This window comes from Rhipicephalus sanguineus, chromosome 10, assembly GCF_013339695.2.
Source record: "Rhipicephalus sanguineus isolate Rsan-2018 chromosome 10, BIME_Rsan_1.4, whole genome shotgun sequence".
NCBI classification, from domain to species: Eukaryota; Metazoa; Arthropoda; class Arachnida; order Ixodida; family Ixodidae; genus Rhipicephalus; species Rhipicephalus sanguineus.
In genome coordinates this window covers 1,672,632-1,686,737 of record NC_051185.1, presented here as the reverse complement: position 1 = coordinate 1,686,737, position 14,106 = coordinate 1,672,632, and the positions used below count along the sequence as shown (strand labels likewise).

The 14,106-nt window shown below is 45.0% G+C and overlaps 1 protein-coding gene across 3 annotated transcripts in view; it reads left to right on the top strand.

Annotated features, from left to right (window-relative positions):
• The window catches only part of LOC119372695 (gamma-tubulin complex component 6), a 318,918-nt gene that overhangs the window by 268,071 nt on the left and 36,741 nt on the right, over window positions 1-14,106 (top strand). For all 3 annotated transcript variants that reach the window (XM_037643145.2, XM_037643144.2, XM_049419622.1), the window contains 2 exons: window positions 10,448-10,609; window positions 12,784-12,980. In XM_037643145.2, coding sequence (XP_037499073.1) covers window positions 10,448-10,609; window positions 12,784-12,980 — 359 coding nt within the window. The remainder of the gene's footprint in view (window positions 1-10,447; window positions 10,610-12,783; window positions 12,981-14,106) is intronic.

Genomic DNA, 14,106 nt, shown 5'->3' with positions numbered 1-14,106 from the left:
AAGAAAGTTTCATCACATAAAATTTCTACATAACATATTGGCTGGTAACTCGAATCTAAATTATTTGCCATACCTTCATCCTATTACAACTCAACAAACAAGACACACCAGACCTCATACATTGAAACCAGTTTTCGCTAAAACTACACTCTAAGCCAAAATCGAGTATTTGGGGAGTATTTCTGCCACACAACAATAATCGTCATCTGGCTTGCTCGTGTTTCCTTTCTTGAAAACCCAGCTCTGGTCACTTTCCTGTCAAGAATGCTATGTCACGCTGATAACGCGCGTGTCGTTCGTGACCGGGAAGTGCCGCGACCGCGGTGATAACGCGAGGAAAGTACGCGAGGTGGATGATGATTGTTGTTGTGTGGCAGAAACACTCCCAAAATACTCGATTTTGTCTTAGAGTGTAAGGCATTTAAAAATGGCTTTTTTCCCAAAACTATAGAGGACTGGAATAGACTTCCAGATTCCGTCATTATGTCGCCACACTTCGTTCAGGCTCTGGAAGAGCATATTTTTTGCTATATTACTAAATGTTTTCTTAGTGTTGATTTTGTTTCATTTCACTATATATGATCGTTATTAAATTGGTGGAACACACTGAATCGACTGGCCACGCCAGCATCAATGAAAAAGAAAAAGATTGTCTTATCTGGAACCATTGATAATACAGACGACAGAGCACACACTCAACCACAACAACGGAAACTTTCCTCACGTGTATGTGCGATGCTTGTGGCACCTATTGAAACGTACCTGACTTTTACACTTCTTTGTGAACAAGGCTCCCATGCGGGAGCTCAAGTGTCTTGTTTGTTTTTAAAGTGTTTTTATTGTGGTCAGCATTTATTCCTTTTCTGCATTTGCAGTAGGTGGAAAAACACCAATACCTAATAGTAGATACAAAGTTAGACACTGTTTAATCGGGTATGTTGCAAACTGATCTGCAATATTTAAATTGAACTTTTTTGCCCAACTTCGTTGCTTTATAAGTTATTTAATTAATCTTACCCACTTAAAGGGGTGGTGCCATCAAATTTCGAGGCTATAACAAGCCTGTTGTGGGTTTCCTCTGTATATAAGGACACTCCACACGAAGGGTCGGACACAGCAAACGTTTAAGAATATATTTTAATTCACTTCTAAAGTGTACCTAAATGCCCATTCTCCCGATCAAAACCCATCGCTAGCGCGCCAACACTGACGTAGATCTGTAGGATGGACAACGAAAGTTGTAGTGACGTCACACCAGATCTGCTGTAGCGACGTGAGTGACCTGCGGACCTCCGCCACCTCCGCAACGTACGTACCGGCTGTAGTGAACTAGAATATGTTCTAGTTCACTATAGTACCACCGGCAAAGCATCGGTTGCTACATCACTCGCCGAGTTTCGATCGTTTTCTGGCTAAGTGCGTCACAGCGTTGTGTGGTCACGTGACCACACCTCCTACACTTCTACGTCACTGCCCAACCTCGGTGCCCAGAAACCGAAACCGAAGGTTGTCCACATCCAAAGGCGATATTAAATTATTTAGCGAGAATACATGAATCTTGGTGCGTGCATCGTTCTTCCTGGAGCTATAGGAAATGCTTACAGCAAAGAACGTGCAAGCCACAAACATGGTGGCACCACCCCTTTAAGAAAAAAAAATAGTGGGACTTACTCAATGCAAGAGTGAGCAACATGCATAGAGCGCGTTGGCATATTTTTAAACTCGGGCTAGAGTTAGCTGAGGTATAGAGGTCGACCTATTCCCAAGTAAATACAGTATGTTAATGACATAGATTCAGATCATGTAATCTCACACTTTGCGACCAAATTTGCAGCTTAGCCTAAACAATGTATGCAAATGGACTAATGGGGTGGCTTTCAACTAAATCCACAGGAAAGCTCCTGCAATCTTTTTACAAAAGAAGAGATCCAATTATTGAAATCTTTGGACAGTGCTTAGCTTTGCAGGAAGAGCAGAAGTTTTAGAAGCAATACTTGACTTGACCTTCATTCCTTACATCAGATACCTCAAGGCTGTGTGGCTAAAAGAATATATATATATATATATATCCCAAAAATTCTGTCGCACTTATTTGTAGGTTGGCAAACTCACTCATGAGTCGACTCACTCAGACTCGCTCAGACTAATCGGGTCATGAGTCTGAATCTGAGCAAGTCCGGGTGAGTAATATGTTGGCGAGTTTGAGTCCCAGTGAGTCCGGTTGAGAAAAAGTTTAGCAAGTCTGAGTCTGAGGGAGTATGGTTGAGGAAAACTTTGGTAAGCCTGAGTCCAAGTGAGCCCTCAAAACAAAATATATTTCTTGACTGAGTCTGAGTGAGCTCTACCAGCGCCTCCTCTATTTTTCAGTGCCTGGGCGAATGCTCTCCTCGGGCCGTCGAGCGCGCACTCCGCCTCCGCTCGCCGCTGCCATGTAGTGGCGCTGTGCAAGTAGGCTACGGGAAGCTGGCGCTGAGCGGCCATGCGTATTACGAAGCTCCCGAATTCGTGTTTGTATCCCAGTTTAATTGCATTCCTGCTTCTCGCAGGTTTTCACAGCTGCAGGGAGGATGAAAGGAAACGCGAACATAGCGGCACGAAGTTTTGATCATGCTCTGATCGTGGTGGCAATAAAAAGATGCTAGATGGTCTGATTCTATCATGGATGACTCCGTCTTTTCGTCATTGATCCAGGCTACAACCACTTGAAAGTAAACATGAAACGGCAAAGAATGTAAATGCCGCACGTTCGTGTTTCTTTCCATCCCCACGGTACTTATTCCGCAGGCAGTCTCTGAGGCCCTGCTGCCGGTTCGATACTTGCATTCGAGTTTGATAGTATTCGCGTTTTATTTTCTATTTCAGGCTATTGTAACGATGTCATTTGCATGCCTTAGTATGTTGTTGCACTCTGCAAATGGAACAGAAAGAAATCACGATTGTCTCTTATTTACTTCCATTTACTGATAAGGAAAAAAAAAATCTCACAGGGTTCCTTATGCATTCACCTAAAATGACTGAAAGGCGAAAGCCATCTTCTTTTTCTTCCCAGTCAATGTACTGACCATCCCCTGACTCCCTCCGAGATATTTCTGCACCTAACATGGTTTTCTTACAGCATCAAGGATCGGAGGCACTGCAAGCTTTCTGCACCTCAGCTGGTTCTGCACTGCCCCGTGATCGGCCCTTTTTGACCAAGCGAAGATGTAATATAACGTCACGATGGTGTCGCAAAATTTTGTGATCTGTGACATCGTATGATGACGCCATCGTGTAATGACGATTTCTGGCATCACTCGTGTTGACGCCGCCGATGGTCAATTTTTGCATTTGAGGAGGCATCTAGGGCTTTCGCCTTAATACACTGTTCGACTGTCGTTCCATGAAATTACAGCTGCCGCTGGTGTTCGGGAAAGGTGACTTGCAGTAATTAGGCGGGATAATTGGTCTCCTAATACATCTTTAAACTACACTAGAATATGTAGCCGTAATTTACGAACCGAAGGTTTCATAGATAAAAGAAGCGGCGGCTTAAGAAGGATGCAGTAGCGTCAGTCTTTGCAGACTACCCTTCACGTTTGCAGCCCAAGGTAACAACTGAACCAAGCATGGCAAGTATCACTAAATGTGACCGTGCCGAGTCCGAACAGTGAACAAATGCTTGTACCAGTAGCAGTGCTGCCCCGCAATCGCCGCCATGTGCAGCGCTGGCATTAGGTCCGGAAGCTGAAGAATCGAGCGCATGGACACCACATGCACTACCAGCGAAACAACTGACAATCATCATGTAGAGTGTCACAATGAATGCCTGCACAAGGCTGAGCAGGCTGTGCCATGCGACAAAAGCGTCCAGGTCGATAGCCATTCGGCCTCTACTTTGCTCACTACCGAAAAGGCCAAATGGAAGCGAAAAGAAAAGGGAGCTGAGGAGCCAGATACTGAGGCTACAACAACCCGTCGACAAATACAAAGACGAGCTCAAGCAACTGACAGCAGGCCGCATTTTTCACGCCTGTCATATGGCTCAAGTTGAGAGTCAGCACTACGACTTCAGACTTGAACAGCGTCTGTTCACACACATCGGCCAGGGTTGCAGGAAGCATCCGGCATATGCAGCTGTTTTTGTTTGCTCTCTGCACCACCACGATTTAACTGGTTTAAGCTCTGAAATGGTGGAATCGCTTGGCATAGTTCCTCATTTTCTGGCACCAGCTGTTGCTTTCTCTCGGTGGCAACCAATGTAATTCTCAAAAGCTTTATGAAGGGTGATCACGCATATCCCTGGAAGCAGTCTAGTGACATTTCGTGCTATTTAGCGCATGAACTCCAGGCTTGCATATATAGTGTGCTACACCAGTAGACGGTAGCACACATCGGGGAACTCTTAAGTGCCCAAGCTTTCAGTATTAGCTCTTGGCAAATGCTGCTTTCGAAAATCGACTTTCAGACAGCCGAAAACCGACTCTCAGTCAAGCGAACGTAACGGTGACAAAACAATCTTCCGCGCATAACTAATGCGCTCTCTGTTATCGGCCTAGCAGGCGACGCGCGAGTGTCTCGATCAGATCGCCGCGAACAACATGGGACATTGAAATGGGCTGGTTGGCCAGAATGACAAGAGCTTCATGATTCTCGTTTACAATTTTTCATTATACTTTAAACAACGCGAATACAGCCGAAAACTGAACCATATAACAGCTTCGAATGCAGCCACGGCATTAGTTTCCGCGAGCGACGACGCAACGGCGAGTCTACTACTGTGGCGGCCTTTGGCGGCTACCGCACTGACGGTTCCCATTGTGCTCCTCTCCCTCGCCCAGGCACAGAAAGATAGAGGAGGTGCTGGCTCTGCTTTTCTTTGCCGACCTATGCACTTATGACAGGCTAGTCGCAGGATGTGCCTCACGAACTTCTACAGGAACCTGTACTGGTCTCTGGCACTGAAGTTTATCAGTACGCTGCGCCCTCAAGATGCTGGACTCTGTCCATAATCTATGTGTCTTCCTCAGCACCAGCACATTCAGGACAAGCCCAAATCAAAGCATGAGTGAATTTGCAACGGTCATAACTTTTTGAAATTTTCTGAAAGTACATGCTAACAGGCACCACCCTGGTTATCCCACCATAGACAATACGACCTTATACACAGCTAATTAAACCAAGGAAAGCATAGGGGACATTTCTTAACTGACTCCTAACACACAACTTTCGAATCCACCCTTTCTGTCGGTCGGTTCGGATCCTGCCGACGGAAAGGGTGATTTTTCGTCCACTTTAATTCCTTACAATTAAAGTGAGAATCATTACACTGCAGTAGTGCTGTGCAAATATTCGAAAATTTCGAATAATGAATTGAATAGCATTCTATTTGATTCCGTGCTCGAATTGACTAATGCATATTCGAAATACCGAATATCTTTCTAATACTTTTCGAATAATCAGCGCCGACGGGACCCCCCCCCCCACAAAAGCCAGATGTTGAAACAGCGAGGGATCATTTTTGTTGCTTTAATTATTGAATTACTAAGATTTATGCAACCCAAGCTTTCACGGGACTACCGAGGCTATATCGTGCACTGGGTGAAGGCTTTCTTCCTTAAAAGTCCAGTGTTGCCGAAGCAAGTGTCGAATCCACCATCGTCATCATGAGATTCAGGATGATGTTGATTCATGAAACATTATTTCATCTTTATGTCTCACTTTTATTTAAAATGTGATGCCAGATTATGACCTTGAAAACTGAAGTAACTGCTGTAGTTCAACCTACAGTTACTGAATGCAGTAAAAGCTGGTTAATTCAGATTTCACAGGACCGGTAGGAATGCCCGAATTAACCAAATGCCGAATTATTAGAAGTATCAAGAAAACAATAAACAAATGTCTGTTACATCAATATACTTTCATTTTCTTGATGAATACATAAATCCCGTACTTCCTTTGCATAAGAGTAGTGTAGAAACAGCAGTTTTCGTTGTCCTGCGACCATGGTGCCAGACTGCCGTGTTTAATTAGCCCGAAACGTGCTCTGCACCCCTCCCTCATTATGCACCGCCACCATCACCACCACGAGCTCGTGAGGATAGTTCTTTCACAGGTAAAGTGACTGGCTACTGATGGTTCGTTCATCACAATGTAGCAAACAAGTTTTATGCCAGCATACCGACCACCATAGAGTTTCCTACATTACTTACTAGAGGGAACTCTGGCACTAGTGTCTATGGGAGCTGCAATGCATGGCACTTCAGCCAGCATGGGAATCATGGGTAGTACACGGATTTGTCTAAACTTCGTTCTTTCGGCTCCGTTTGGCTATGCGTCGGCTGCATCCGCTTCGTAGCAAGACGAAGTTCAGCAAAGGTCAGCAGTTCCACTTCACCACTTTAACCTTTTTAGCTCACAAATTCAAATCTGGTCACGAAGTTCACAACGATCCATTCTTTTATCCGAAAGAAAACCAAAACCCAGCAATAAACAAAGCCACAAGTGCATTAATTGAAAGCCCGCAAGTACAAAGACTAGGCAAATCCGTGTACTATCCTTCATTCCCATGGAGGCTGAACAATCACAGCGCCAGAGTCCCCTTCAGTTAATTTTGGGAAACTCTATGCCGACCGTGGCTGAAAGCTCAGCTTCCGCCATGTTTGAGTTTCGGGACATTGCGTGCCCATCGCATCAAGTGAACAGAAGCGGCGGATCTGCATGGGCCATGGTCACTAACTGATGAAGAGAGCGATGCGCGCCTCCGGTTGTTTGCAAACGTCACTTTCGCTGTTTTTCATCGCACATTTGCGGCGCTTGGCACACTCTGGGGATCATCCAAATTAATTGGGTTGCGGCCAAATGTGGCCAAATTAACGAGAGGTTGATGCCATTAAACAATGCATATGGTGGCTGGAGCCAGGAAACACGTTCGAATTATTTGATTTTCCGAATTAACGAGGGTCAAATTAACAAGCTTCTACTGCATCTTGAAAGCTCTAGTGATTGCTGTATGCGAGCTTACCTCAGTTTACATAACTGTGGCATTTTTAGGCAATAGTGATGTTCCATTGTTAAAGTTGGTACATATTTGTTTCAAAGAAATTGTTCTGAAAATGTAGGGTTTTTCTGGAAATGGTTCTCTTATTATTCTAAAAAGATTCGAATGATATTAAATTGTTATTCGAATTCAATTCTGTATCATTACAATTCGATTCTGATCTAAAATTGAGTATTCGCTTACCCCTACACTACAGTTAAATGGGGTACTGACACAAAAATTTTCAGTTGTCGTTATTTTTTTTTTGCGTCAAATAAAAGGCCAAGGCCTCGAGAGCCTAGAAAGTGTACTGCTAAGCGTGAGTGCACCCCGAAAAAGTAATTACAGTATGTTTTTAAAAGGTAGTTTCAGTTCCTACTTTACCCTGATGTCACAACACGGTACAAACTTCTCCTAACATGATTGTGCAAGATATTGTGACGTTTCCATGGCCGCTCCACACCGTGGCTCCTCCGTTGGTGGTGCGCAAGGCGTCATTTTCGAAGTTTTGGTAACTGACGTCATCACAACTAGCCAGACTGCTGTGTGAAGTCACCAGAATTAGTACTGTAGACTGACGTCAAGCTAGTGCCAATATCGGTAGGTGCACCATGGCAAAATTGACTTTAATATCAAAATAAAGTACAGCCTTTGTCCGTAAAGTTCCGAGACTGAGTCCATTAAAAAAAATTTGTTTAGCATTGAAATCATTTGTGCAGCACCCCTTGGATATAGTCTCCCTTGCAGTCGATACACAGCTTCCAACGCTTCTTGAGGACTTGGAAACAGTTGGAAAACGCTTCTTTTAGCAGGGCTGTCAGCTCCTTTGTCATGGCATCTTGAATGGCTTCCTCATCCAGCGACCTTTTAGGGCTCTCTTCACACGAGGAAACGGGAAAAAATCACATGGGGAGAGGTCAGGCGAGTATGGCGGATGGCAAAGTACTGTAATGCTGTGCTTGGCGAGAAACTTTGTCATGCTGAGAGCAGTGTGCGGCCTTGCGTTATCGTGGAGAAGGCTCCATTGTCCAGATGCCCATAAGTCAGAGCGACCGGCGTCACGGTGCATCACGCATGTGTTGGAGCACGTGGATATAAAACTCCTGATTCACCTTGTGGGATGAACTCGTAGTGTACGACACCTCTGGCATCGAAAAAACTATCAGCATCGTCTTTGTTTTGGTCTTCTTTCGCCGCACCTTTCTCGACACCGGAGAGCTTGTGGATCGCCATTTGGCGCTCTGCCTCTTTGTTTGAGGATCGTATTGAAAACACCATGTTTCGTCTTCAGCAATGATTCTTTCGACGAATGCAGCATCCTTCTCTGCCTCGGAGAGCAAATCAGCGTTCACTGATGCCCACGTGTTCTTCTGGTCCTGTGTGAGGGAGTGCGGCACAAGTCTGGCATTCGTTTCTCCAAGTTCTCACGCAAAATTCGGTGGCATGTTTTACTAATGTCGAGAGCATCCGATAGCATACGGACAGCAATTATGCGGTCTTGCTGTATGATCTCCCTGATCCAAGCCACGTTGTTTTCATTCCGCGAGGTTGCAGGGCGCCCCTGCCTTGTGTCGTCTTCCACCGACGTTCTCCCCAAAACAAACCTCTTGTGCTACTAGAAAACTCGTGCCCACGATAATGTCTCATTACTGTAAGCGCCACGAAGGAGCTCATACATCTGTGTGGCTGTCTTGCCAAGCTTCACACAGAATTTTATGTTTACACGCTGTTCAAGGTGGACGTCCATCTCTCCACATTCAATCACAGTAGAATGCACAGACGACTAGTGATAACGTATTTTTCTGCATGTAGTGCCATCTAGCTGCTGCCACAACAATTAGCATAAATAGCTCAGGTTAGCATGAAAAGATGGCGCTACACATACACACCAAGATTTGTTTTGGGGGAATCATTGAGAAGAAAATAAATCAGTCTCGGAACTTTTCGGACAAAGGTTGTATCTTATCAGCATTTGCTGAGCTTCACGCTTGCTCAGAGCAGTCTCTGTACACGGGAGATTTGTATGTCATCAACTCCCAGTAAGTGCTGGATTTCTTCACGAACAATGTCGGCTATTGAATCCACCTGAGGCTGTGAGCCGTGAAACATCTTCCGCAGCTCCTCACATATGACCGCACTGATCGTCTCACGCAGGTCGGCGATTCCTAATGCTTGATTGTCGGCTTAATATTTTGCCCAGAAACTGCAGTTGTATTGCCGCGTCTGCATGTCGAGTGTTGCAATTTGGCGACCATCGTCTGCGGGTTCCTTGTCAGTCCAGTGAAGAGTTCTTGTTTTACACCCGCATGAGGAAGCGGACTTTCTTCTCTTCGTACAAACTGGGGTCGGCTTGTCAAAACAGGCGAGTCATCTCTTCCGCGTAGATTGCAATGTTTTTATTGGGAAGCCACACACGTCTCCGGCATAGCTGTGGCCCGTTCCTTATGGACGACGCACGTGAAGGTGCTTAGGAACGTTGTCTGAAAGAGATCCCAGGTTTGTAGTGTGGATTCTCGGTTCTCAAACTGCATCCTCGCAACGTCTTCTAGGTGGTAGACATGACCCAGTTTCTCTTCGGAGTCCCGGTTGTTGAAGGTGGCAACGCAGTCGTACGTCTCCAGTCAGCTTTCTGGGTCTTCCAATGATGATGCACGGAAATGTGGTGGCTCCCTGGGCTGCATCACGACTGTAGCCGGGGACACGGTAGTCTTCATTGTGGCAGTTGTCTTCGTCGCCGGGGCTGTCTTTTTGGGTAAGAGTCCACATCCAGTTGCAGACCTTGCAGCCTGTGGCTAGCTTGTTGCTGCAGGAGGGCTTCGGTATCTTCATGATGCCGTGGACTTGATTCCTAGCTTTTCGTGGGTGTTCAGAACATGAAGGAACCAGCATTTCTACCGGATGTCGTGTTGTTGTGACGGTGAAGAAAGCAAAAGGCAAAGATGAAACACTTTATTGGGCGAACTAGTGCTCAGTCAAATAAGTGCAGCGAAAGCAGCAAGCACAGACGTCGGTCATTTGCTCATCTGTGAAATGCGTCTGTTTTTATGCATGCCATATCAAACCTTCCAGTGTTATCGCTGGTGCTAGCGTTAGATCTAGAATAAACTCGGTTATTTATGGCCTGCGCATAATCTTGACAGAACAGTCTGAAACAATCGCAAAGCTTCTAAACATTGCGGTGTGGACTGCGACAAGTGGTTCACATCAAAAATAAAGGAATAAGCGCGCATGGCAATACTCATGCTTTGGCACTCCTTGGCCATGCTTGGCCCTTGTGCCATTACACACCACAGGCCATCTTGGAGACTTGAGTGATCATTGTAAATATCTCAGCTGATGCTGTTTTTTCATGTATGCCCGGTAAGGTCTCTTTATTGTGCTGAACAGTTTCTTCGCACGAGCAATGAAGTCGTGCTGTGTACCAAAATGCAGGCACGAGATGCTACACTTTGTGCAAATGGTCCAGTCGTACGTGGGCAGTCAAGTCTTGCAGGCATCGCTTGCAGAGCTGCGTACTGAGCTCAACAGGGAGGCACAGTCTGTGGACAACATCCGTAACGCCCACTTTGCCTTCCTCAAGCGTCTCAGTCAGCGGTAAGAATTGAGCTTAGTGTTACCTTGCTGCTTACTGGTCTGCGCATTTACTTTTATGTAGGAACTACTGGTTTAGCGATTTTGTATAAGCTTGACCTAAAGGTTCTGTGTGTCACATTTGCATTTTCTTGAAACGATTTTCAGCGCTACTTTATAAAGGTTAAAACTGTCGGGCACAGTGTTCATTCCTTCCACCTGGCCTCATTTCCTTTTGCACAGCGCTTCAGGGTCAATGACGTACACCTTCAAGATGGTCAATGACGCACACGTACGTCATTGCTTGTATGTTTGAAAAGGGCGCCTTTTTCTATCATTTCTCTTACTTGGCATGTGCTGCCGTTTGGCGGGAATACATGGAATGTTTTTCTTGCACCAATGTCTCTCCTTTTTTTTAATGCTTTACTACAGCAGTGCGCCAGCTAGTTTCGGTTTCGTCCTTCATGTCGTTCCCGCTTCTCGAGCCCGCAAAACTGATGTCAGTCTGGTTAAGAATCTCTCAAAGAGTGACCGTTTTGTTACTATCTCGTTTATTGCTCCCCGGGGCGCGATTACACCTGTTTCTGTGCAGGCACTGACTGGCACAAACAATGCCGCTGTGGTTGCGTATCCTGTTTTGGGGACTCTCAAAAAGCGCTTCCGTCTCTTTGGCGATAAGACAAAGGATCGTTATAGGTTTCCGGACGCGTGCACAACCACACAGTTTTCTTCATTGCGCTCACCTGCACAGTTCGCTTGCATTATGGAAGTGTGCACCGGTTTCTCTGCTGCCAGTGAGTCTAGCACTTGACTGCTGAATCAGAATTTGATTCATTGGGCCTGCCATACAAGGAGTTACTTACGAGTTCAGACTCAAGTGTTGATGAGCGAGCAACATCTCAAAAGCGTGCACGGTGAGACAATGCTGACTTGATCAAAGGTGACTTTTCTTCCTCTGTGTTTCCACTTGACGCCACTTTGTGCACTTAATTTTGTATGTCTGTGAACTACACAGATGTTTATTGTAACAGATAATTTTTTTACAGTCGTATAAGCTTTTCTTAGAATTTATCTTGGTGTTATTCATGAATAAACCATGTGTATGTAGCAAAACAAACCATCTTTTTGTCACTTTATGGTCACCCTAAAAAATTAAGGCAGTTCTTTTCTGAAATAAATTCACCTGGAGAATTTAAATCAGCAATAAAAGAAATCGACCCTGGCAGGTCACACCTGGTGGAAAAATTCCATCCTCAAAGCGTTAACCTTGCTAAATATATGCACCGACTAGCCCGCAGGAACGTCCTACTATTTTATTAGCTGAGCTTGATGCAGCATCTTTTTTTGGCCATGTTAGCAAATCAGGCAGTCAAATTGGTGAGTCACCTAATTGGAAAAACATGGAGGAAACACAGAAAGAAGCTAGGATGCCTCATCATACAAGTAAGCTATCCCATGTGGCAACCACTGGTTGCATTTCAGTGCTTGGTTGGGTTTTTCTTTATGTGTGCTTGAACAGGAGCACTGCTTCATCAATCTCATAGTTTAACAATGTTTGGGTTCAAGATAGTTGGCACCACCTTTTGTATAGTCTGTCTGTGCTTACGGTAATTTGTCATGGTTGTTTTGGTGGCTCTCTTTGATGCTTTTGTGAGGTGGAGAGAGTCATCATAGGAAGCTGGCCCAATGCACCCACATACTCTTGATTCAGACTGCCATATGCAATCGTGCCAGCGTGCTACGCTGTAGGAAGTGAGTGCACAAACAGAATAGCTTTAAATGTTACAAATTTGCAAATGCATCTCCACCTTGACCTAAACACTAATTCAGTAGACAGAATCGCTGCTTAAATGCAACAACTGCTTCTAATGTGATTGGTTTCACGCACCCCTGTTCATCTCTGTGTAAATGGTCCCTACTGCACCCATTCGACTGCAGCTTGGGCCAATTACATCAAAGTTCACAATTGTGCCTGCTTGGAAGGCAGTGGCGCAAATTATGCCATTATCGTAGGCCAGTATTCTGTTAAGAAACTTTTGCCTACAGCATGGCTTGTGGCAACTGAACGCTGTGCATCCTCACTTTTACACAGAGCTCTTTCATTGTCCTCTGCGATGAATGTGCCTTACTTGTGCTGAAGTCAGCACGGGGCCACTTGTAGCGTTCAGTCATGTTGTATTGCCATCTGTTCTGCCCAGATTGCTTCTAGGACGCAGGGCAGTGCCTGTGCGCAAGCTGCTGAACGAAGCACTCAGTGTGGTGCTTTTCTTCCAAACTGAGCTGGCCGAGTACTCGTGGCGTGTTGAGGAAGGCTCCCAGCTGAGCCATCCATCTTTTGCCAAGTTTGCCACTGCCCATGCCAAGTTTCAGAAGACTGTAGCCACATTGCAGACAGGTAAGAGTGCAGTGCTTTCGTGAAATGATGGCTGCGTGGGTTATTTGTAGTCGGGCGACATGACTGGCATCTACCAATGTTGAGCTCACTTGGGCCAGGTCAGGACAGAGGGCTGTTACATTGGTCTAAGACTGAAGTAAACTTAGATTCTGTGATTTTTTATGCTAAAACTATGATCTAATCATGAAGCACTCCCAGTCAAAGACTGAAGGAAGTTGGTCTTCGAATAAAAAACTTGTATTGAGTACACGCCTGCGCTTGGATGGCACTGTGCTCAGACAGTGCCACATGAGCATTGGTTAAAGCCAACTGGAAACACAGGGTTGTATGGTGCCCATTAAACCGTGAAAAATCGTTCAAAATTTTCCAATTTCTTTTATGATGTGAAATGCTTCAGTAACATGTTCAGAACAGAAAAATACTTGCAAAAACATCTTACAGCAGATAATAATGCCTTATTCATCATTTTTCGCACTTTCATGTCACCTGGGGGCATTTGATGTGTATATTCTGAAATAAATTTCTGCAACTCTAGAAAGTAAGAGTTTGATTTGATGTACTGTGCACAAAATGCAGTATCCTTTAATAGTTGAATTCAAACTAGATGAGGCTACCAGCCTTGTGGTAGCGTTCAAAGCACAGCACTGTTCGTTCGTAGCGCGTGGGAAATGCAAGACGCGCATTTCGCCGTTTAGCGTGAAGACTCTCATTGAGTAAAAGCATGGAACCTGTGCTGCCATCAATGTTTTAAATAGGAAGGCTCGTCAAAAGCCTCTGGGAACTTCGCTGAAGAGCCATGACGAGCATCGTAAGCAAAAAAAGTGGTGACTGCTCATGACAAGCTCAAGTTGTCATAAGTGCTTAAGTGGTTAATTGCTGTACTGTGAGCTGCTACAAAGCTACATTGGCCAAGTACTTGATGAGTTTTGCTGGTGTTATAGCTGGTTTGTTTGAATTTATAGTAACTAGTCTGCCACTACCGTTTGCTGCTTATTGGACGGCCACATTATAGCACATTCGAAAAAAATTAGGTTGTGTTGCACTTTAGTGTAGGTCCTTGGCATCACGAGCTAAGTGATCATACCTCTGCTTTTTAATCGCTGTAGCAGAGGTATGCTTTGGTGTC